This window comes from Eurosta solidaginis, chromosome 3 (genome assembly GCF_040869045.1).
Source record: "Eurosta solidaginis isolate ZX-2024a chromosome 3, ASM4086904v1, whole genome shotgun sequence".
In the NCBI taxonomy this organism is placed as follows: Eukaryota; Metazoa; Arthropoda; class Insecta; order Diptera; family Tephritidae; genus Eurosta; species Eurosta solidaginis.
Window position 1 is genome coordinate 178,345,893 of NC_090321.1, and position 23,854 is coordinate 178,369,746.

General features: G+C 40.6%; 2 protein-coding genes across 3 annotated transcripts in view; one reads left to right on the top strand and one right to left on the bottom strand.

Annotated features, from left to right (window-relative positions):
* Atg10 (Autophagy-related 10) overlaps positions 1-14,774 on the bottom strand; it is a 42,474-nt gene extending 27,700 nt beyond the window's left edge. Inside the window, exon 1 of one of the 2 annotated variants that reach the window (XM_067774059.1) lies at positions 14,598-14,774. The gene's annotated coding sequence lies outside the window, so the exon portion shown is untranslated. Of the gene's footprint in view, positions 1-14,549 lie in introns of both variants that reach the window. The other variant, XM_067774058.1, reaches the window with a different exon arrangement.
* On the top strand, positions 6,857-9,719 carry LOC137246809 (hydroxysteroid dehydrogenase-like protein 2). Its single transcript, XM_067777814.1, has 4 exons — positions 6,857-7,014; positions 7,080-7,243; positions 8,867-9,080; positions 9,132-9,719. The coding sequence occupies exons 1-4, from the start codon at positions 6,998-7,000 to the stop codon at positions 9,595-9,597; spliced, it is 861 nt and encodes a 286-aa protein (XP_067633915.1). The 5' UTR covers positions 6,857-6,997; the 3' UTR covers positions 9,598-9,719.
* Positions 14,775-23,854: the final 9,080 nt, after the last annotated feature.

Sequence of the window (23,854 nt, forward strand, 5' to 3'; positions counted from 1 at the left end):
CTGTTGATGAATGCTTTAGTACAGGGTAGTTTTCATACCTATTGGTGACTAGGGTCTCGAGATATAGACCAAAACGTGGACCCGGGCACCCTTAGAATGTGTTTATACAATATGGATATCAAATGAAAGCTGCTGATGAGTGCTTTAGTACAGGGTAGTTTTCATACCTATTGGTGACTAGGGTCTCGAGGTGGCCAAAACGTGGACCCAGGCATCCCCAGAATGTGTTTATACAATATGGATATCAAATGAAAGCTGTTGATGAGTGCTTTAGTACAGGGTAGTTTTCATACCTATTGGTGACTAGGGTCTCGAGATATAGGACAAAAAGTGGACCCGGGCACCCCTAGAATGTGTTTATACAATATGGATATCAAATGAAAGCTGTTGATGAGTGCTTTAATACAGGGTAGTTTTCATACCTATTGGTGACTAGGGTCTCGAGATGACCAAAACGTGGACCCAGGCATCCCCAGAATGTGTTTATACAATATGGATATCAAATGAAAGCTGCTGATAAGTGCTTTAAGGGTAGTTTTCATACCTATCGGTGACTAGGGTCTCGAGGTATAGGCCAAAACGTGGACCCGGGCACCCCTAGAATACGTTTATACAATATGGATATCAAACTGAAGCTGTTGATGTGTGCTTTACTACAGATAATTTTTTATACCGCTGGGTGTCTTGGGTCTCGAGATATAGGCCAAAACGTGGACCCGTATGCCCCGAGACAATGTTTATACAACATGGATATCAATTTAAAACTGTTGATGAGTGCTTTACTACAGGGTAGTTTTCATACCTATTGGTGACTAGGGTCTCGAGATATAGGCCAAAGCATGGACCCGGATACCCCTAGAATGTGTGCGTATTTTGGATATCAAATGAAAGCTGTTGCTGAGAGCTTTTAAGTAATTTTCATTGTGATATTCGATTTAGTCGCATCAACCTGGCAAAACTGATAAATATGCATGCGAAGCCGAAATAAAGACATGAATTAATAATACCCACATACCTATTTACATACGTCCTATTCGATTTGCCTGAAATTTGGTATATAAATTTGCCTATATTAGTATTTACGATGCTTTTTTCCGGGAAGTAGACCAGAGACGGACTGGTATTAGGACTGGGACTGAGACTGAGACTCGGAATGGGACTGGAACAAAATACATACCAGCCTCTGGGACTGACAATAAGATGTGAAGAAGAATGAGAAAAACTTGAGAGAAGAGAAAAGAGAGAGGGAGACTGAGACAGAGATAGAATGAGACGAAGATGGAGATAGATGAAGCGAAAAATACGGAGGGAAGAGTGAATACAAAGATTAGGAAAAAGTGTAGAGGGGCGAGGGCAGAGTTAGACGGAAAAAGCTTATTAAAATGTACGCAGATATACCAAATTTAGGGTAGAACGTCTGCCGGGTCTGCTAGTAAGTTAATAATATCAAGAAGAAAAAATGTATTTAAATACATTTTCGAACAACAACTTAATTTATAAAGTTTTTTTTTTTATTCCTTTTCATCTAATTCAACTTTAACGAATACGCTTCCAGCATCCAGACTGGGACACATCGTAGATCATGGGAGCAGTAGCATCAGGAGTTTCTTCAGGCGTAATTATTTTTTCCTCGTCGACAACCTCGATGTATCCCCTGCGTGCTTTGCTCCACGATACATAAGATCTGTTTTGGTCTCCTGGAGAGGATCTGCAGAGGTCGCACGCGAGACACGTCGTCCACTGCATTACCGTACGCGTTTTTCCGATGATTTTTTCATGGAACTTTTTGACGCGAAATAAATTCCACAAAAAAATTGCAAGATTTTCTAGATATTATTGACTACGTGACAAAGTCTTAATCTCTACCTTCCTCCCTGTGACCAGGTGTAATAGCTAAAGAAATCCCCCCCCCTAAAGGGGTCACGTAATTTGGCAATGTTCCCTTATGGCGTTAGCGTTATGGTATGTCAGCATTAAAGCCAAATTAAACTTCCTTAACCCTAACGCCATAGTCGTAACCATAGCCATATCCATAACAATCTCAATGTGATCGATTAATGGTGCCTTAACCTAAAAATCGTGAAAATTTCATAAAAATGATGAAAACGCAAAAATTACAAACATATTCCACAAAAAATAAGTCTCTTAGTCATAACGTATCCAAAGCAATGAAGAAAATCTAAAAAAAGTTATTAAATTCACCAACTCAAATATTTTTAGGTTATGGATATGGCGAGAAACCAAAAACCAATTGATTGGCTATGGCGTTAGCGTTATGGTATGACACCATTAATCGATTACATTCCTTTCCATAAAGTAGGTTCGATCAGCTGATTTATCTGGTTATGGCTTTATGGTTATAAGTCACCATTAATTCGCCCTTTAATCGATTACATTGATTTCCATAAGGTTGGTTTGATCAGCTGTTTTATCTGGTTATGGATTAGTCACCATTAATTGGCCCTTTAAACGAATTGTGGCCAAACATGACGGAACCAGGAACGGGTGATAGCCGGAAATCAGCTGATTGTTACTTCTTTAGCTATCATCCGGTGGCAAAATCCTGAGCCAGATAAATAATTTTGTATGTAAATGCAACAACAATGATTTGAGCCAGATAAATCCAGATAGAAGTCTGGTTCAATTTGTGAGCCAGATAATTTGTTATTACTTCTTTTAAGGTTGGCAACGCGGCTTTTAATATACCTAGTTTTTCAAAAATAGATGTCGCTGCTTAGCCTTTCGCCGTATGAGTTAAATGAAGAAACAACGGCGACATCTGCCTATCACATTTCACGTGTGCGAAAATTTCACGACATCTGCTTCTCAAGTCTCTCAATGATCCAGAGCATTCCCGTGATAATTGAGCGTGAGCCGGAGCTGTAAAACTCACTGAAAGACGGCAAATGCTTCTCTAATATTATTTGACACTTCAACTTCCGGCGCAGTACGATTTTGACATCAGTCCATCGATTTACAAAAACAAAGTACATACAAATTTTATTCATATTTGCCACCTTGCATGGTTCCATCATGGGGCCAAAGGTCATATGAAATAATTTTTGATATGAACATTGGACATACCACTAGTGGTGGGTAATGACACAATTTTTTGAGTGTTAACACAGTAGCACAGGCACACTTTGCAGTGTTAACACATTGTGCACAATATCAGAGCACAGTACTGTGTTACTTACCTCTAACGCCACGTTTGACGCCATTTAGAAGAGTAAAGGCTCCATTACTGATACTTAGCATAGACTTGACTTGGCGTGCGAACTGTCACATACAGTTCTGTTAAATTAACATTGCATGTTACTGATTACTCAAAACTTAACTTGACTTAGAAGTCTGTTGAATTTTGGTTTTCTATGTAAATTCTAAGTGACGTTTACATTTTGAGATGCCATTTGTTTGTTTCGATTTCATTTTGACATTTTGTCATACAAATTGACATTTATTTAAAAATAAATTTCAACGCTGATTATGATGCCAGATTTTATGCGCCAAGTGGAGTATAATCGTGGCTAAGTTGCCAAGTTTACGCCAAGTCAATGCTAAGTATCAGTAATGGGGGCTTAAATCATGGCATCATTTATCTTCTTTCATACTCCAATTTTTCAAAGTCATATCATCTGATCAAGAGGATAGTAAGTGCCCCTGTGGACACCATTTTTTTATGAAAAAATCAAAATAAAATAAAAATTATGAGAGCGCAGTGAGAATTTTAAAATCTTTTTAAATGTCATTATCCTCTCACCGGTTTTAGGGGAATATTTTGAATAAGGTGCCACGATTTTTCAACTTTTTTTCGAGGGGTGGCGGGGGTCCTAAAAATCACAAAATTATCATCCGCAACTCTAGGAAACTCTTAGTTTATGAAATATTAGCTTTATTATTTCCAAATTTAGTAAAATTTCAACTTAAGTCCTGCACTTAAAATTCGCGTCGCACATGTCGATAGCGGTATCAAAAGACGCGTATTTGCGTCAAGATTCAGAATCCTAAAGCAGAAACTATGTTTTTTTACCTGGTTTAAAAGTTATTCGCGGGAAACCCGTTGGTACCATTATCGCTTTTTTCGTTGTTGCAATTAAACAAACGAAAACATATGAAGGTGGTGAATAGTGTTGCCAGCTCCGCAGTAACAGCTTTTTATCATGGTAGAACATTATAAGGTGGTGACACGTCGACATAAATGCAAACAAACATACACTATCAATGTATTTTGGGCTTAAGTGCAGAATACATACATTTGTCAACAAAAAAAAAAATCGGACTTTGTAGAGATTTTTATGCTGATTCCAACGGTATATTTTTTTCGTGCAAATGAAAGGTTTGGGGTAATTCCATGTCAAAAGGCGAAATTATGAATTTTTCAAATCAAAATATCTCCGAAACTAGTGGATGTATTTCAAATTTTAAAAAATCGTAAAATAACTTATAAAAATACTTTCATCTGATGTATATATATCTTTAACTTTTCTAGTCTTTATTTACCAAAAATTTGAAAAAGCTTTTTGGTGGAAATTTTTTAAATTTTAATTTTAATTCTGCGTAGAACACCTTTCTGCATAGGCGGCCTTCGGCCACGCTTATAAAAAATAACCCTGGGCTACGCCATGCCAAGTCCGGGTGTGTGGTATAACAGTGGCTACCGCCACGGTGATGTCCTTCTGCGTAGTACACCCTTCTGCGTACCTTTTGACGTGGAATTACCCCTATAGTTATTATTTGCACCAAAAAAAATTATGCGGTTGAACTCACCATAAACACCACTACCGATACTCATATAATTTTTTTTGTTTTTGACAAATGTATGTATTCTGCACTTAAGCCCAAAATACATTGATAGTGTATGTTTGTTTGCATTTATGTCGACGTGCCACCACCTTATAATGTTCTACCATGATAAAAAGATGTTGTTGCGGAGCTGGCAACACTATTCACCACCTTCATATGTTTTCGTTTGTTTAATTGCAACAACGAAAAAAGCGACAAAAGTACCGACGGGTTTTCCGCGAATAACTTTTAAACGAGATAAAAAATATAGTTTCTGCTTTCGGATTCTCAATCTTGACGCAAATACGCATCTTTTGATACCGCTATCGACATGTGCGACCCGAATTTTAAGTGCAGGACTTAAGTTGAAATTTTACTGAATTTGTAAATTAAAAAGCTTATATTTCATAAACTAAGAGTTTCCTAGAGCTGCGGATTCCGTTTTGGTGATTTTTAAGATCCCATCTAGCCCTACAAATCAACAAAAGTTTGAAAATAGTGGCACCTTATATAAAATCCAACCCCGGTTTTATCTTGTAATATTTGTATTATGTGTATAAATATGTTTTGAGTGAAGTGTCATTGGAAAGCAATACAATCAACATACGGAACAAGTGCAGTATACGGACAATGCTGATATAAAAAAACGAAAAATTGAGATCGATAGGTATTAATAAAAGAAACATATCGGTATATTTTTTTTTTTTGTTGGGCAAACAACAACAACAAAAGTTATTAAAGGTCAAAGTTCATAATAAGCTTTTTTTTAATCTAAATTACTTCTAAAGTATTGAACCGATTTTCAAAATTTTGACGTCGTTGGATATGTATTTCCAATACCTTTCATTTGATGTATATCTTAAGTATATACCTGCAAAGAATTTCCTGAAATAATATAATTTTTTAAAAAACATATCAAAATTTTTAAAAAATAAATTTTTTTAAATTTAATTGCTGTATTAAATATATGAATATATAGTTTGGTAGATGGGAAATAATTTAAGCTTTCATTTAAAATTATATATAATATCCTTAGTCCCATCTATGCAATACCAACTGTCCTGTTCCTGGTATACCAAAACTTAATTTTGGGCAAATTAACAGTAATTCTGCGCAGAACACCTGGTATTTGTTTCCTTTATGTGCAGAACACCTTTCCGGGTTGGCGGCCTTCGACCGCGCTTATTTAAATAACCCTGGGCTACGCCATGCCAAGTCCGGGTGGTTGCCTGAACCGTGGCAACATGCCACGGTACGCACTCTTTTGCGCGTTTTTAGGTACAGCCTAATAAAATTACAACAACCATGTTTTGAAAATGGCAATAAGGCCATACTGGCTTTATTCAATATACATACACATACATACATATGTACAAATAAATATGCGTAATTTACTTAGTAAATATAGCAGTTTTATACATCGAATTTTTTAAGTATTTTACGGGATAGGAATACAAACAGCATATCAAATGAAAGGTAATTTTACTACCTATACAATGAAAAATTTTGAAAATCAGTTCGATACTTAAAGAGAAATTTAGATTTAAAAAAATGCTTCATATGAATTTTTGACCCTTAATAACTCCTGTTATTATCATTTGCCCACAAACAAAATTGTGTAGTTATACTCACCTTGACCATGTCTATCAATCCTCATACTTCATTTTTTGATTTTGGAATTGTCCGTATACTGCACTTAAGCCGGAGTCATTGGTGCCGTATGTCGTATCGCTGTATCCGTATCCCTAACGTAATCAGCTGTTTATCGTTACGACGGTAAACCAAAACCCAATTGGTTGGCTACGATACGGTTACGACCTTAGCGGCACCAATAATCGATTGCATTGATTCTCATAAGGTTGGTCGAATCAGCTGTTATAAGGTTACCGATACGGTTACCGATAAAGCACCAATGTCCCCAGCTTTAAGCCCGTGTTACTGTGTTATGAGCATTTACCAGTTTGAGCGGCATTGCATTGTCAGCTTTGTGCCATCGAGTGTGCCACTGTGTTATAAACTAATCGATGTGTGCGTGTGCGTGCCGCACATTACTCAGTGTTAACACAATAACACAGCACAGTGCTGTGTTACTCAGCCTTACATACCACCGTTGACCATCAATGCATACCGTTTTAGATAACATCCAACTAGTAAACCATTTTGGATAAGTAGCTAGTAAATATTAGATATATAAAATACAGATAAAACAAGCGAAATGGTCGGAATTAACGGGTATCTATAGCAATAATCCGCATACATATGAATTGATTTTAGAAATTTCGTTCTTTCTCAATTAGAACATTGCGTGGAAAAACAATTATCATAACAGGTGCCTCAAGAGGCATTGGAAAAGCAATAGCATTGAAGGCAGCTAAAGACGGCGCTAATATTGTGATTGCAGCAAAAACAGCTGAACCTCATCCAAAATTACCTGGCACAATTTATACCGCTGCTAAAGAAAGTATGTGCATCTGACCTTAATAAAAAATAAAGGTAATAGTCTAGTTGAGGGGTCGACTGCTAATACGCTACCTAAAATATCGAGAGAGGTGTCAAACGACGCGTATTAATCTCGAGAACAATAATCCGATGGCGGAAAAGAAAAATTTTATCTCTGTGCGGAGATATTTGCATTTGAAGTTGGCGATTTCCATGTGGTTGTTGTTGTGTTTGTACCCGCAAAAAAAATTGTGCATCACCGTGGCGGTAGCCACGGTTATACCACACACCCGGACTTGGCATGGCGTAGCCCAGGGTTATTTATTATAATCGCGGCCGAAGGCCGCCAACGCAGAAAGGTGTTCTGCGTAAAAATACTATGGATCCGACCCCCAGTTTCGGAGGTACCCGCGGGTCTTTTTTCGGTTTTTCGTTAATATCTTTTGAACGCGCCTTCGGATTATTAATACTGATGTCAAGGCGCGTCGTTTGACACCTCTCGATATTTTTGGTTGCGTATTAGAAGTCGACCCCTCAACTAGGTAATAGTCTAGTTGAGGGGTCGACTGCTAATACGCTACCAAAAATATCGAGAGAGGTGTCAAAAGACGCGTATTAATCTCGAGAACAATAATCCGATGGCGGAAAAGAAAAATTTTATCTATATCCGGAGATATTTGCAGTTGAAGTTGGCGATTTCCATGTGGTTGTTGTTGTGTTTGTACCCACCAAAAAAATTGTGCATCACCGTGGCGGTAGCCACGGTTAAACCACACACCCGGACGTGGCATGGCGTAGCCCAGGGTTATTTTTTATAAGCGCGGCCGAAGGCCGCCAACGCCGAAAGGTGCTCTGCGCAAAAATACTATGGATCCGACCCCCGGTTCCGGAGGTACCCGCGGGTCTTTTTTCGGTTTTTCGTTAATATCTTTTGAACGCGTTAATATTTTTATTTTCCGCCTTCGGATTATTAATACTGATGTCAAGACGCGTCGTTTGACACCTCTCTCGATATTTTTGGTAGCGTATTAGCAGTCGACCCCTCAACTAGACTATTACCCTCAACTAGACTATTACCAAAATAAAGTAATTTAAAATATGGGTAATAGTCTAATTGAGGGGTCTACTGCTAATACGCTACCAAAAATATCTAGAGAGGTGTCAAAAGACGCGTATTAATCTCGAGAACAATAATCCGATGGCGGAAAAGAAAATTTTTATCTATGTCCGGAGATATTTGCAGTTGAAGTTGGCGATTTTCATGTGGTTGTTGTGTTTTTACCCACAAAAAAAACTGTGCATCACCGTGGCGGTAGCCACGGTTATACCACACACCCCGACTTTGCATGGCGTAGCCCGGGCTATTTTTTATAAGCGCGGCCGAAGGCCGCCAACTCAGAAAGGTGTTCTGCGCAAAAATACTATGGATCCCACCCCCGGTTTCGGAGGTACCCGCGGGTCTTTTTTCGGTTTTTCGTTAATATCTTTTGAACGAGTTAATATTTTTATTTTCCGCCTTCGGATTATTAATACTGATGTCAAGACGCGTCGTTTGATACCTCTCTCGATATTTTTGGTAGCGTATTAGCAGTCGACCCCTCAACTAGACTATTACCAAAATATGTACTTATACATATACTTGCAGTTGAAAATGCGGGCGGCAAGGCGCTGGCATGTGTTGTAGACGTACGCGATGAGGCACAAGTACGTTCAGCCGTACAACAAGCTGTGGACAAATTTGGGGGGATTGACATACTGATTAACAATGCAAGCGCAATTTCATTGACACCAACACTGGAAACTGATATGAAACGTTTTGATTTAGTGCACAGCATTAATACAAGGGGGACATTTTTAGTGTAATAAATAAAATAAAAATGTAGTTCATTAATAATGTTTACACTTTTCAGATCCAAAGAATGTCTACCATATCTTTTAAAGAGTAAACATGGGCATATTTTGAATATTTCACCACCACTTATTATGGCACCACATTGGTTTAGTAATCATGTCGCCTATACTATAGCTAAATATGGCATGTCAATGTGTGTACTTGGTATGGCAGAGGAGTTTAAAGATGATGGTTTAGCTGTGAATGCTTTATGGCCACGTACCGCTATCTACACGGCAGCACTTCAAATGTTACCAGGTGTAGAAGCTGCGCAATATTCACGTACGCCTGAAATTATGTCCGATGCAGCCTATGCTATTCTTTGTAGAGATCCAAAAACGTGTACCGGTAATTTTTTTATCGATGAAGAAGTGCTGATCGCGGAGGGTTTTACGGATTTGAAGCGATATGCTTGCTTTCCTGAAAATGCAGACAAGCTTGTTAATGATGTTTTCCTACCGGAGAAATATGTTTCGAAATTGTAAAAAAAATTAAAAGTAGGAAGAAAAATTGAAATTTGTATGCTTTTTAGGGCATTTGGTAGTGGGTGTTTTTTTGGTATTTTTTGTATATAAATAAATAAACAAAGGTTTTCGTCATATTATAAGACTACCATATTTTTACTCCGAATAACTGAAACACGTTAATTAGCCAGCGTTCAAACAGGTGACGCAGTAGCATGACTGAGTCATGATCTACAAGACCTACCTACAACCTGAGGTATGTCTCGGAAAGAGTATATTTAAAACTCTGTTCAGGCACCCCGTGAGGCTACAAAATTCCTATCCTAATAGAAAGGTAGTAACTTAATGTATTGTTAAAAATGACGTATTCCAGAGATTCTGTTCATAAGACCGTATCACAGCTATGTCATTAACAAGGGCGTATTTCAGGAGACCGGTTAAAAACGTTTTAACTGAAAAAATTTTTTTTTGTCACAAAAGTAATGGATTTAACTTTATTTCCTTTTACGATTTTTATATAGACCAATTTGAAACTATATGGTTTGCTGGGTAGAGCTTTTATGGTCGTTTTAAATAAGTGCACTTTGTTGTTTTTGTGTTACTTTGACGCGTTTCGACGCTTACTGCGTAATCTTCAGAAAGATTGATTATTTAACTAATTATAATGTCACAGTGTAAATACAAACAAACATATTTGCATATTATTAACTAGCACTGATTGTCTCTTCGCTCTTTGTACAACTGTGATATAATAATTAGTTAAGTAATCAATCTTTCTGAAGATGACGCAGTAAGCGTCGAAACGCGTCAAAGTAACTTATTTTAACGATCGCAAAAGGTCTACCCAGCAAACCATATAAATTTATTAACTTTCACAATCCACAAAGGATTTTGTTTTTATACTGTCCGCCATTTTTTTACTATGGAGGTTGTATTTGGAAATGACTGTTCTGATACTGACCCGTAGGAATATATTATTGAAAATTAATTTGCGGTTGTTGTTGTTGTTGCAGTGCTTCGCCTCCTCTAATAGTTGCGACCGATCACAAATTTTCATCAATATCCTCTAACGGGAGTCCAAGGAAACTTGCTGTTTCAACAGGGGTGGACCATAATGAAAGGGGTTTTAGAGGCGTTGGTTCCACATTACAATTAAAGAGATGGTTGGTGTCATGTGGGGACACATAGCAAGCGGGGCATACATTTTGAATGTCGGGGTTGATTCTGGATAGGTAATAGTTTAGCCTGTTACAGTATCCAGAACGAAGTTGAGCTAGAGTGACTCGCGATTCCCTGGGGAGTATGCGTTCCTCTTCCTCAAGTTTTGGGTACTGTTCTTTGAGTACTGTATTCACCGGGCAACTCCTGGCATAAACGTACGACGCCTGATTGTGGAGCTCACTGAGGACCTGCTTGTGTTTTTTTTACTTCATACCGCTGAGTTCTCAGGTGCCGTATTTCCTCATAATGCTTACGGAGATGACTCCTTAAGCCCCTAGGCTGTGTTGGCTCATCAATCAGATGTCTGTTGGTATGCCCAGGTTTCTGGATGTTCAACAGTAACTGTTTGGTTAGCAACGCATTTCTCTCTCTGATGGGGAGTATTCTCGCCTCATTATGTAGATGGTGTTCTGGAGACATAAGAATACAGCCCGTGGCGGTTCTGAGAGCAGTATTTTGGCAGGCCTGTACCTTCTTCCAGTGAGTAGTTTTTAGGCTTGGCGACCATACAGGGGACGCGTAGCATGCAATCGGCTGGCCAATTGCTTTGTATGTGGTAATGAGCGTTTCTTTGTATTTTCCCCAAGTACTGCCAGCAAGGGATTTTATTACGGCTCTGGATTTCGGTACAATTACGGCTGCTTGCTCACCAAATGTAGATCCTGATCAAACGTCACACCCAAGATTTTGGGGTGAATGACAGTCGGTAGCTTAGTGCCATCGACGTGGATGTTCAAAATGGTCAACATTAGGGCGTCCATTGGTTAAATAAGGCCGCGGAGGAATTTGTCGGTGATATTGCCAGGTTTCGCGAGGCGAAAAAACTACCCCAGCGGGTTAGGGGATCAGAATATACCCGCGGTAGGTATGCCTGTCGTAAGAGGCGACTAAAATACCAGATTCAAGGGGCTGTGTAGCGCAACCTTTCAGGTTGCCAGCGCAATATATAGCTTCTCCAAACCCAATTGTCAACCTCACCTATCCGCGGCGAATCCTGTTTCACTAACAGGCGAGGCTCTGGCGACCCCAAGCTCCTCATGGAACTTGGAGGTAGGGAGGGAGGGAATGACCTGAAGGTTTAATGTGGCCACATAAATCGTTCCCGAGATGGTCGGGCTAGCACCTTAATGGTGCTATGGCACCGGAGCGTACCGGATTGGATCCGGCAAAGGACCATCACATCGATAACACTCCCCAAAGCCTTCGGGGAGCAACCTTATCGCTACAACAACAACAACAACAGGCGAAAAAACTGGAGAGATCCGGGAGGTAGCCGTTTGTTCTGTTGCAAAGCTCGTCGATCTGTGGGCCTGGGCCTGGGCCTGTGGCCATTATTGTGCAGTCATCGGCGTAGGAAACGATAGTAACTCCTTCTGGTGGCGAAGGTAGCTTAGATATGTAGAAGTTAAACAAAAGTGGGGATAGGACACCACCCTGTGACACCCCTTGTTTAATTCTTCTTGTTTTTGACGTTTCGCTTCTACATTGCACCGATGCCTGCCGACCACCCGATAATTTGCGGTTCACCTTTTAAGACATGTGGGAAGGGTATACCCTTCCAGGTCTTGCAGTAACGTGCCATGGTTGACCGTCTCAAAAGCTTTTGATAGCTCTAGCGCAACGACTACTGTTCTATGGTGGGGGTTTTGATTTAAGCCGCAATTTATCTGGGTGCTAATGGCATTTAGCGCGGTGGTGGTACTATGGAGTTTTCTGACGCCATGCTGATGACAGGCTAGCTGCAAATTTGCTTTGAAGTATGGGAGCAAAATGGCTTAAATCGTCTTGGCTACTGGCGGTAGGAGAGTGCGATTTGACTCTCCTATGTTAGCTGGTTTCCCAGGCTTTAGTAGCGGGACCACCTTGGCCATTTTCCATTTTTCGGGAATGACAAAGGTGGAAAGAGACAGGTTGAAGACATGTGCTAAATATTTGAAACCCTCTTTCCCTAGGCTTTTAGGCATCGGCATGGCTATGCCGTCTGGGCCCACTGCTTTGCATGGTTTAGCATGACCGATGGCATCCTCAACCTCTTTGGTGGTGATGGTAATTGGTGACGCGCTGAATTTATGTTTATGTGCGTGTCTGTTGGCCCTCCGTCTATCTTTGTCGACCGAAGGATGCATTATAGTCGGTAAAAAGCGCTCGCGCATTAATTTTCGTTTCTGTTCGGGGCTGTATAATCCATTGGTGCACCATTAACGATTCTATAAAAATTATAAAAATATGTTTATGATATTTAGTGCATAAATTAATGTACGGTTTCTTTAATTTACCACTACCGTAAAATTATTAATTATAAGATTCAAGTAAATTGTGGTTAAAGTGTAGGCATTTTTATCCCCCCGATGGAAAATAAAAATCACAGAACTTTTCAATAGAATTGGATCAGGTCTACCTTGGCCAAGAGTTGAAGTCAAAGTAAATAAAAGATTTGTCCATGGTACGAGCCCGGCGGGGTCAAGCGCGGAGCCCCTCTATGTGAAAGTAGAAAATTTTTGTTTTGCAAAAATTAGAAGCCTCCGGAAAATACAAAATATTTTTTTGCATCTAGGAGGATCCCCCTTCTAACTTGTATTTATATTTCTTGTCAAAGCGTGGTGTTCGTATTGAGCATCAAGTGAGATTATTTCTGTGGAGAAAATCGCACAGCACCTCAAACAGATAATCCTGGGTAAAAGTCTAATACGCGGCCAAAAATTACAAAAGAGGTGTCAAAAGACGCGTATTAATCTCGACAACAACAATCCGAAACCGGAATATAAAAATTGTATCTCTGTCCGGAGATATTTGTAGTTGAAGTTGGGGTAATAGTCTAGTTGAGGGGTCGACTGCTAATACGCTACCAAAAATATCGAGACAGTTGTCAAACGACGCGTCTTGACATCAGTATTAATAATCCGAAGGCGGAAAATAAAAATATTAACTCGTTCAAAAGATATTGGCGAAAAACCGAAAAAAGACCTGCGGGTACGCCCGAAACCAGGGGTGGGATCCATAGTATTTTTGCGCAGAACACCTTTCTGCGTTGGCGGCCTTCGGCAGCGCTTATAAAAAGTAACCCTGGGCTACGCCATGCCAAGTCCGGGTGTGTGGTATAACCGTGGCTACCGCCACGGTGATGCACAGTTTTTTTTTGTGGGTAAAAACACACAAGAACCACATGAAAATCGCCAGCTTCAACTGAAAATATCTCCGGACATAGATACAATTTTTCTTTTCCGCCATCGGATTATTGTTCTCGAGATTAATACGCGTCTTTTGACACCTCTCTCTCGATATTTTTGGTAGCGTATTAGCAGTCGACCCCTCAACTAGACTATTATCGAAGTTGGCGCTTTTCATGTGGTTCTTGTAATTTGAACCCACAAAAAAAATTTTGAGCGCAGAAGGACGGTAGGCGGTAGCCACGGTTATACCACACACCCGGACTTGGCACAGCGTAGCCCAGGGTTATTTTTTATAAGCACGTACGAAGGCTGCCAACACAGAAAGGGTTTCTGCGCAAAAACACTGTGGACTTCACCCCCCGTTTCGGAGTGACCCGCGGATCTTTTTTTGGTTTTTCGTCAATATCTTTTGAACGAGCTAAAATTTTTATTTCGGATTATTAATACTGATGTCAAGGCGCGTCGTTTGACACCTATCTCGATATTTTTGGACGCAGTGTCATGCTGTCATATAGAATTATCAAATTTTTAGTGTGCACTTTTTATAAACTGGGAAATTAATAAATTGAACGATTTACTTACCAAAATATGGACTACTCTTCACAATTCTGCCGCTCGAAAAGTACTTACAGAAACCAAGGTTTGCATTGTTTACTAAATGTTATGGTTCACAATTTTTGGGTTGACATTCCAATATAAATAAAAGGGTAATAGTCTAGTTGAGGGGTCGACTGCGAATACGCTACCAAAATTATCGAGAGAGGTGTCAAACGACGCGTCTTGACATCAGTATTAATAACACGATGGCGGAAAATAAAAATTTTAACGCGTTCAAACGATATTAACGAAAAACCGAAAAAAGACCCACGGGTACCTCCGAAACCGGGGGTCGGATCCATAGTATTTTTGCGCAGAACACCTTTCTGTGTTGGCGGCCTCCGGCCGCGCTTATAAAAAATAACCCTGAACTACGCCATGCCAAGTCCGGGTGTGTGGTATAACCGTGGCTACCGCCACGGTGATGCACAATTTTTTGTGTGGGTATTAACACAACAACCACATGGAAATCGCCAACTTCAACTGCAAATATCTCCGTACAGGGATGAAATTTTTCTTTTCCGCCTTCGGATTATTGTTCTCGAGATTAATACGAGTCTTTTGACACCACACTCGATATTTTTGGTAGCGTATTAGCATTCGACCCCTCAACTAAAATTATTTATAATTTTTCCCAATAAAAAGCAAAGGCATTGAAAATGAAACATGTTTTGATTGAAACAAGGGTAATAGTCTAGTTAAGGGGTCGACTGCTAATACGCTACCAAAAATATTGAGAGAGGTGTCAAAAGACGCGTATTAACCTCGAGAAGGCGGAAAAGAAAAATTTTATCTCTGTCCGGAGATATTTGCAGTTGAAGTTGGCGATTTCCATGTGGTTGTTGTTGTGTTGGTATCCACCAAAAAAATTGTGCATCACCGTGGCGGTAGCCACGGTTAAACCACACACCCGGACGTGGCATGGCGTAGCCCAGGGTTATTTTTTATAAGCGCGGCCGAAGGCCGCCAACGCCGAAAGGTGTTCTGCGCAAAAATACTATGGATCCGACCCCCGGTTTCGGAGGTACCCGCGGGTCTTTTTTCGGTTTTTCGTTAATATCTTTTGAACGCGTTAATATTTTTATTTTCCGCCTTCGGATTATTAATACTGATGTCAAGACGCGTCTTTTGACACCTCTCTCGATATTTTTGGTAGCGTATTAGCAGTCGACCCCTCAACTAGACTATTACCGAAACAAGAATTGATCCACAATGAACAAAGATGTTCTGCGCAAAAATACTATTGGCAGCGATTTAGTTTAGCACCCCCCGAGTTCGGGGTTTAACTTGGTGTCAAATGAAAGAGGGAGTTCTCCCGATCACAAATATATATATATTTTAAAGTGCGCATACTTATAATTTAAAAACTATTTGTTGTTAAAGTTTGCAAATTTCTATACAACTTTTATATCATTGTTTACTATATAGTTTGGCAGCTTAAGTAGAGGTTATGTTGCGAATAGAGTGGAAGGCAGTGGACTAGGCAGTTGAATGTCATATAATGAAGGAATGGTGTTCGGAGTTTTCTCAAAGTTAAAAAAAAAATGATAAAAGATTTAATATAAATAAAACTATTGTTTTAATAACAACAAAAACGCCATATATATTCTGTATACATAAATTTGCAAGGATTATCTCACTTTAAAATTTGAATTAAATAATTAAAGTTTTTTTTGAAACTGAGTCGAGAACTGTGCGTGTGAATGTGCGTATTTTCACCGATCAGCTGTTAGTTGCGCTACTTGGTAAAATTTACAATCATTGTTTACTATATAGTTTGGCAGCTTAAGTAGAGGTTATGTTGCGAATAGAGTGGAAGGCAGTGGACTAGGCAGTCGAATGTCATATAATGAAGGAATGGCGTTCGGAGATTTTTCAAAGTTAAAAAAAAAAATGATAAAAGCTTTGATATAAGAAAAACTATTGTTTCAGTAACAACAAAAACGCCATATATATTATGTATACATAAATTTGTAAGGATTATCTCACTTTAAAATTTGAATTAAATAATCTAAAGTTTTGTTTTGAAACTGAGTCGAGAACTGTGCGTGTGAATGTGCGAATTTTCACCGATCAGCTGTTAGCTGCGCTACTTGGTAAAATTTACAATGTTTACAATGTTTTATATACCCTGCAAAAATCGTGTGACCAAAAACGCACACGATTTGGAATGAAAAATTGTTCAAATGAAATATCATGCTGACAAATTTTGCTTTCCCACAATGTATCGTGCTCTCACGCATCTATTATTTTCATAGGGATAACAAAATACGTTGTTGTTGTTGTTGTTGTTGTTGTTGTAGCAATGCTCGCCCCACCTAATAGCCGCGACCGATCACAAATTGTCATCAATATCCTCTAACGGGAGTCCAAGGAAACTTGCCGTTTCAACAGGGGTAAACCATAAGGAAAGGGGTCTTAGAGGCGTTGGTTCCACATTACAATTGAAGAGATGGTTGGTGTCATGTGGGGGCATATTGCAAGCGTGGCATTCATTTTGTATGTCGGGGTTGATTCTGGATAGGTAAGAGTTTAACCTGTTACAGTATCCAGAACGAAGTTGAGCAAGAGTGACACGCGTTTCCCTGGGGAGTATGCGTCCCTCTTCCGCGAGTTTTGGATAATTTTTGTTAAGTACTGGACTCACCGAGCAATTCCCGGCATAAAGGTCCGACGCCTGTTTATGGAGTTCACCAAGGACCTGCTTGTGTTTTTTCACTTCATACGGCTGGGTTCTCAGGTGCCGTAATTCCTCAAAATGCTTACGGAGATGACTCCTTAAGCCCCTAGGCGGTGCTGGTTCATCAATCAGATGTCTGTTGGGATGCCCAGGTTTCTGGGTATTCAACAGGAACGGTTTGGTCAGCATCTCATTTCTCTCCCTGATGGGGATTATTCTCGCCTCATTATGCAGATGGTGTTCTGGGGACATAAGAAGACAGCCCGTGGCGATTCTGAGAGCAGTATTTTGGCAGGCCTGTAGTATCTTCCAGTGGGTGATTTTTAGGCTTGGCGACAATATGGGTGACGCGTAGCACGTAATCGGCTGGCTAATTGCTTTGTATGTAGTCATGAGCGTTTCTTTATCTTTTCCCCAAGTACTGCCAGCGAGGGATTTGAGGATTTTGTTATGGCTCTGAATTCTCGGAACAATTGCGGCTGCGTGCTCACCAAAATGTAGATCCTGATCAAACGTCACACCCAAGATTTTGGGGTGTAGGACAGTCGGTAGCGTGGTGCCATCGACGTGGATGTTCAAAATGGTAGACAAGACATTTGGGACGTCCATGTTGTAAATATGTCGGTGATAATGCCAGGAAAACAGAAAAAACTGGAGAGATCAGGGAGGTAGCCGTTTATTTTATTGCATAGCGCATCGATCTTTAGGCCTGGGCCTGTGGCCATTATTGTGCAGTCATCGACGTAGGAAACGATTGTTACTCCTTCCGGTGGTGAAGGTAGCTTAGATATGTAGAAATTAAACAAAAGTGGGGATAGGACACCACCCTGTGGCACCCCTTGTTTAATTCTCTTTGGTTTTGATGTTTCGTTTCTAAATTGCACCGATGCCTGCCGACCACCCAGATAATTTGCGGTCCATCTTTTAAGACATGGGGGAAGGGTAGACCCTTCCAGGTCTTGCAGTAACGAGCCATGGTTGACCGTCTCAAAAGCTTTTGATAGGTCTAGCGCTACGAGTACTGTTCTATGGCGGGGGTATTGATTTAAACCGCAATTTATCTGGGTGTTAATGGCATTTAGCGCGGTGGTAGTGCTATGGAGTTTTCTGAAGCCATGCTGATGAGGGGCTAGCTGCAAATTTGCTTGGAAATAAGGGAGCAAAATGGCTTCAAGCGTCTTTGCCATTAGCGATAGGAGAGATATCGGACGATACGACTCACCTATGTTAGCTGGTTTCCCAGGCTTTAGTAGCGGGACCACCTTGGTCATTTTCCATTTCTCAGGTATGACAAAGGTGGAAAGAGACAGGTTGAAGACATGCGCTAAATATTTGAAACCCTCTTTCCCTAGGCTTTTAAGCATCGGCATGGCTATTCCGTCTGGGCCCACTGCTTTGGATGGTTTAGCACGACCAAAGGCGTCCTCAACCTCTTTAGCGGTGATGGTGATAGGTGACGCGCTGAATTTGTGTTTATGTGCGTGTCTATTGGCTCTCCGTCTATCTTTGTCGACCGTAGGATGCATTATATATTGTCGGCAGAAAGCGCTCGCGCATTTTTTCGCGTCCGACAGCACTTTGTCGTTAAAAGCGATAGAAACTTTGTCTTTGTGCTTAGTCGGATTCCATAGGGACTTTACAGTGGACCAAAGTTTGCCCACACCGGTAGAGAGGTTACAACCTCTAAGGTGTTCCTCCCATTTCGCCCGCTTGTGTTCAACCACAAGCAATCTGATGCGTTGGTTTATATCCCTTATTTGGGGGTCGCCTGGATCAAGCTGTCTTATAAGGTCAAGTTTGCGGCCTCCGCCGGGAAGTGGGGCCGGATTTCGGGAATTCTCCCGGCGGGAATGAAATGTGCCGAGGCGGATTCAATGACCTTACGGAAGGCACGCTCCCCTTGGCGGGCATCAGTCGGGTTAGGGAGGGCAGCAAAGCGGTTGTCTGTAAAGGATTTATATTCTGCCCACTTTCCTTTCTTGAAGTTTATGAAAGTGCGTTTTTCAGTGACGATGAAGTCGGCGGTACGCTCAAGCGAAATAAGTATGGGCAGGTGGTCGGATGCCAATGTTACCATCGGCTGCCAGTTGACGCAGTTTAAGAGTTCTGCGCTCACGATTGAGATATCTGGCGAGCTGTGACAGCTTCCTACCATACTTGTGGGGGCGTCTCCGTTTATTGTGCTGAACGTCGTTTCTTCTATTTGATACGCCAACATCTCACCCCTACTGTCCGCCCGCAAGTTTGATTGCCATAGATCATGATGGGCATTGAAATCGCCTAAGATAATGCGATTGCTGCCAGTGAGCAAGGCCCTGATATTAGGGTGGTATCCACTGAGGCAACAGGTGGCAGGGGGGATGTAAATGTTGATGATTTCTAGGTTTGCATCGCCTGACCGGACAGATAGGCCTTGACGTTCTAAGACATTGTCCCTGCGGTCGATGCCAGGATCAAATATATAATATTGCACAGAGTGGCGTATGATAAACGCGAGACCGCCTCCATTTCCGCTCTCACGGTCTTTCCTGTGGACATTATACCCAGAGCAGGTCTGCAATGCAGATCTTGCTGTGAGTTTAGTCTCTTGAATCGCAGCAATGCGGATGTTGTGCCGCTTCATGAAATCGACTATCTCCGTAATCTTCACAGTTAGTCCATTACAGTTTAACTGCAGAATTCTGAAGTGCATAAGGGGAGACGCCGCCACTCTGGGGGTAAGTGACGGGTGACTACGCCTGGGTTGTGGAAGGCCAGGACGCAATTGCTGTTGTGGCCCTGGGACTGGGCGTCCTTGGGCAAGCATTGGGGTACCCGGATGATTTGGGTTTGCGACCTGGCAACATGGCGCGATGAAACCCGTCGGGGGTTGCCGTCGCGGAGACCAGAACATCTAGGACGACGGTGCAAACGGAGGTAGGGACTAAGAGTCTGTTTCCCTGACCTGCACTATTGCTGCCGGAAAAGAGGGGGGGGGGGGGGGGGGTGGTGGGGAGAAGACGGGGGCAGGGGCTGATGCTCAGCATTGCTACCAACTCTACTACGAAGGTAGTAGTTATGAGTGGTATCAGCTGTTTGAGTTGTTGCCGCCGTGGGGCGCGAGCAGCAGCGGGTACTTGTTGTGGCTTGCTGAGCAGCGGGGCTGCTGGAAGGTAGTGGGCGGGGGGGGGGGGGGGGGGGGGGGGGGGGTTAAGCGTAGACTACGGGACGCCCTTGGGCGTTAACAGCAAGGAGCCACAAAAGATTTATAAAAGTTACGTGGACGTCGGGTTTTGGGATAAAGCCCAGAACAACCTGTCCGATGCACCTCTTGCACGAGACACACTGAACAGAGTATGACCGTCCTAAAAATATTCTTTTCCGGCAAATGCAGCAAAACCATTTCTCAGGACCGGGGTCAGGAGACGGACCCGGATTGGATTCTATGCCTTCCCGGAGTAAGAGAATATGGAGCAGTCCTGCTGCAAGGAGCTGCTGGGAGGATGACAATTTGTGGGAGGGACGAAACAAATTAGATGGGGTCACACTGAAATGACAGTTCTTGGTCGGGAAAAATCCCGAGTCGCTCTCCGGTACATAGAACCGACTGCCTTGGGAAGCGCGCAAAATACGTAATTTTTGCGTGCAAAAAAATCCGCCATTTCTAATTCAGCATAGACAACAAGACAAATCGATTTTTTGGTTAATTTTTTCAACCTGTATTTACTACATTTTGCAGAAATTAATATACGCATTCTTTAATATTTTTTGGTCTACTAAAGTGTGTTTTAGCAAAAAAACTCATATCAATGTGTGCATGTTTATAAAGAAAGTGAAATATGTAATTGCATAGTATAATTCTAATGCAGAATAGTAAATTTTGATTTCCACATACATACTAGAAAAAATTCTTGTTACAGTGCTTATATGGATCTACTTACAAAATACATACCATTAAGATTTATTATCCAAGAACAGTGCTATGCTCACATCCTATAAGTGGGAGCGGAATGCACGATCACATTAATAGGAACGAAACGGAAAATTTGGTCACAAAAGTTCATCACGCCCATGCAAACGTTACTATGAATATAACCGCTGCAGAAAGTCACAATGGCCGTAAAATGACTAGTCAAATGACGTGGAGCGTTTTTGCAGGGTATGTGTATACGTATATATATTTTATGACATTACAAATCTGTGCTGCCACATCTAAAAAACGGAAAAAGTGCAGAATCGAAAAATAACTTATAAAAATACCTTTCATTTGATGTATATATATATTTAACTTTTCTAGTCTTTATTTATCAAAAATTTGAAAAAGCTCTTTTTTGCATTCGTGAACGAGTTGATATTACTTTATAACTCTTATGTTTATTGTTATGTGGACATTTTCTGTTTTCACACAGAAACTTATGCCCCTATTACCGTTTACAACTCAACTCTGGTTGAGTTGAAATTTCGCAATTTGGTATTACAGATTACAACTCAACCTGTCAAAAAAAATTTCGGTTGAGTTGTCTAGTCTTACAACTTTTTGTGGCATTGCCGTTTACAACCTTGTGTTGGTGTAGTTGTCAAAGACGTGAAAATCTTACAACTGCTTACTAACAGTTGTCTCATGAAATTTTGCAGTTGTTTTGGAAAAATGTTACGTTTTAGAAGACGGTTCACCACCTAATTTTTAACAAAGATTTTCAAAGTAGATATCAAAAGACACGTTTCGACCTCCGATTTAAGAATCCGAAAACAAAAATTGTAATTCTTTGCGACAGCACGGCACTGCTAATACGCAGGGGGGGGGCGGGGGGGGGGGGGGCTGCTATTCTAAAATTTTACTATGGCAACTGATAAAACGCAACCGCGCACTGGTTTTATGTATACATACTATAGTATAGAGAAATATTAGTTTCTTTATTCACGCAAATGCTAAATAACATAAGAATATTCGTAGTAAAAAAATATAAAAGTTGTATTACCACTCTTCATTTACTTTCATTTTAAATTAAATTCACTCCGATAATTCTTTCCGACACAATTCCTTTTTAGTACTTTGGCATAAGATCCTCTGTAGGTGCTCCATGGAGTACTACAGTGAAAGGACTTTGGAAAGTACTCTCACGTATGTGCTCTATGGAATACTCACAAACAAAGCGAGAGTGGGATCACCTACTCCTCTCCTAGGACATCGCAATGTTAATTGGAGCACATTTTTTTCTATGAATACAGATTAGTTTTGGAATACTCCTATACTCCCAAAGGAGTATTCCTTACATTATTTATGGAGTACTCGCGTTTTTTGAAGGGTATTGCAATCCAAATAAATCAGTGATTGGCGATTTTCCTTCATTCGATTCTTTTGAATGACAATCACCTCTGGCAGAATATCGCCAATAGCGATTGGCGATTTTCCTTCAGCATGAAATTCTAATGCGGCAGTTACTCACGAACGTACGTACTAAAAACGTGTCAGCTGACACGACCTATCTTATGAGTGTGCAATGTAAACGAAAACTCACCGACGTGCAACGCCCGTACGTACGGAGCCCGGAACGTAGAAATCAAAACAATTTTGATTTTTTCCGTAAGAACGTGTCAGCTTATCGCTCTCTCACTAGACAGAGTTGCCTAGTAAACTTTTGTGCGCTAATTTTTGACCGTTTGCAGTCTTATACAAAAACACCTAATTAAAGTTTGAAAAATTGTGAAAATAATTCGAAATAATTATGTAAAAATGCTGATTATAAATATTTTATCTATTTATACTTATTTAATATGTATATGTATTCCGGCCTTTTACAATATCAAAAATTAAATTGGAAAAAGTTGATGTTTCCATAAGCATACATGCAAAATGGGCAATGGCAACAGTGCTTATCTGTAAACAATACACACACAAATATGTTATGTACATGTACACAGACGCACACATTGATTCCTACGGGCTTGAGAGTTCGGTTAAACGTGCTTCGTACGACAAACGTCCTTACGTACGGCACACGTCGGTGGGTAACTGCCGCATAATGCGGCAGTTACTCACGAACGTACGTACCAAAAACGTGTCAGCTGACACGACCTATCTTATGAGAGTGCAATGTAAACGAAAACTCACCGACGTGCAACGCCCGTACGTACGTAGCCCGGAACGTAGAAATCAAAAAAATTTTGATTTTTTCCGTAAGAACGTGTCAGCTGATCGCTCTCTCACTAGACAGAGTTGCCTAGTAAACTTTTGTGTGCTAATTTTTGACCGTTTGCAATTTTATGCAAAAAACTTTGAAAAGTTGTGAAAATAATTCGAAATAATTATGTAAAAGTGCTGATTATAAATATTTAATCTATTTATACTTATTTAATATGTATTCCAGGCTTTTACAATATCAAAAATTAAATTGGAAAAAGTTGATGTTTCTATAAGCATGCATGCAAACTGGCCAATGGCAATAGTGCTTTGTTGTAAACAATACACACACAAATATGTTATGTACATGTACACAGACGCACACATTGATTCCTACGGGCTTGAGAGTTTGGTCAAACGTGCTTCGTACGACAAACGTCCGTACGTACGGCACACGTCGGTGGGTAACTGCCGCATAATACTAATAGTGATAGCGGGGATGCAATCATG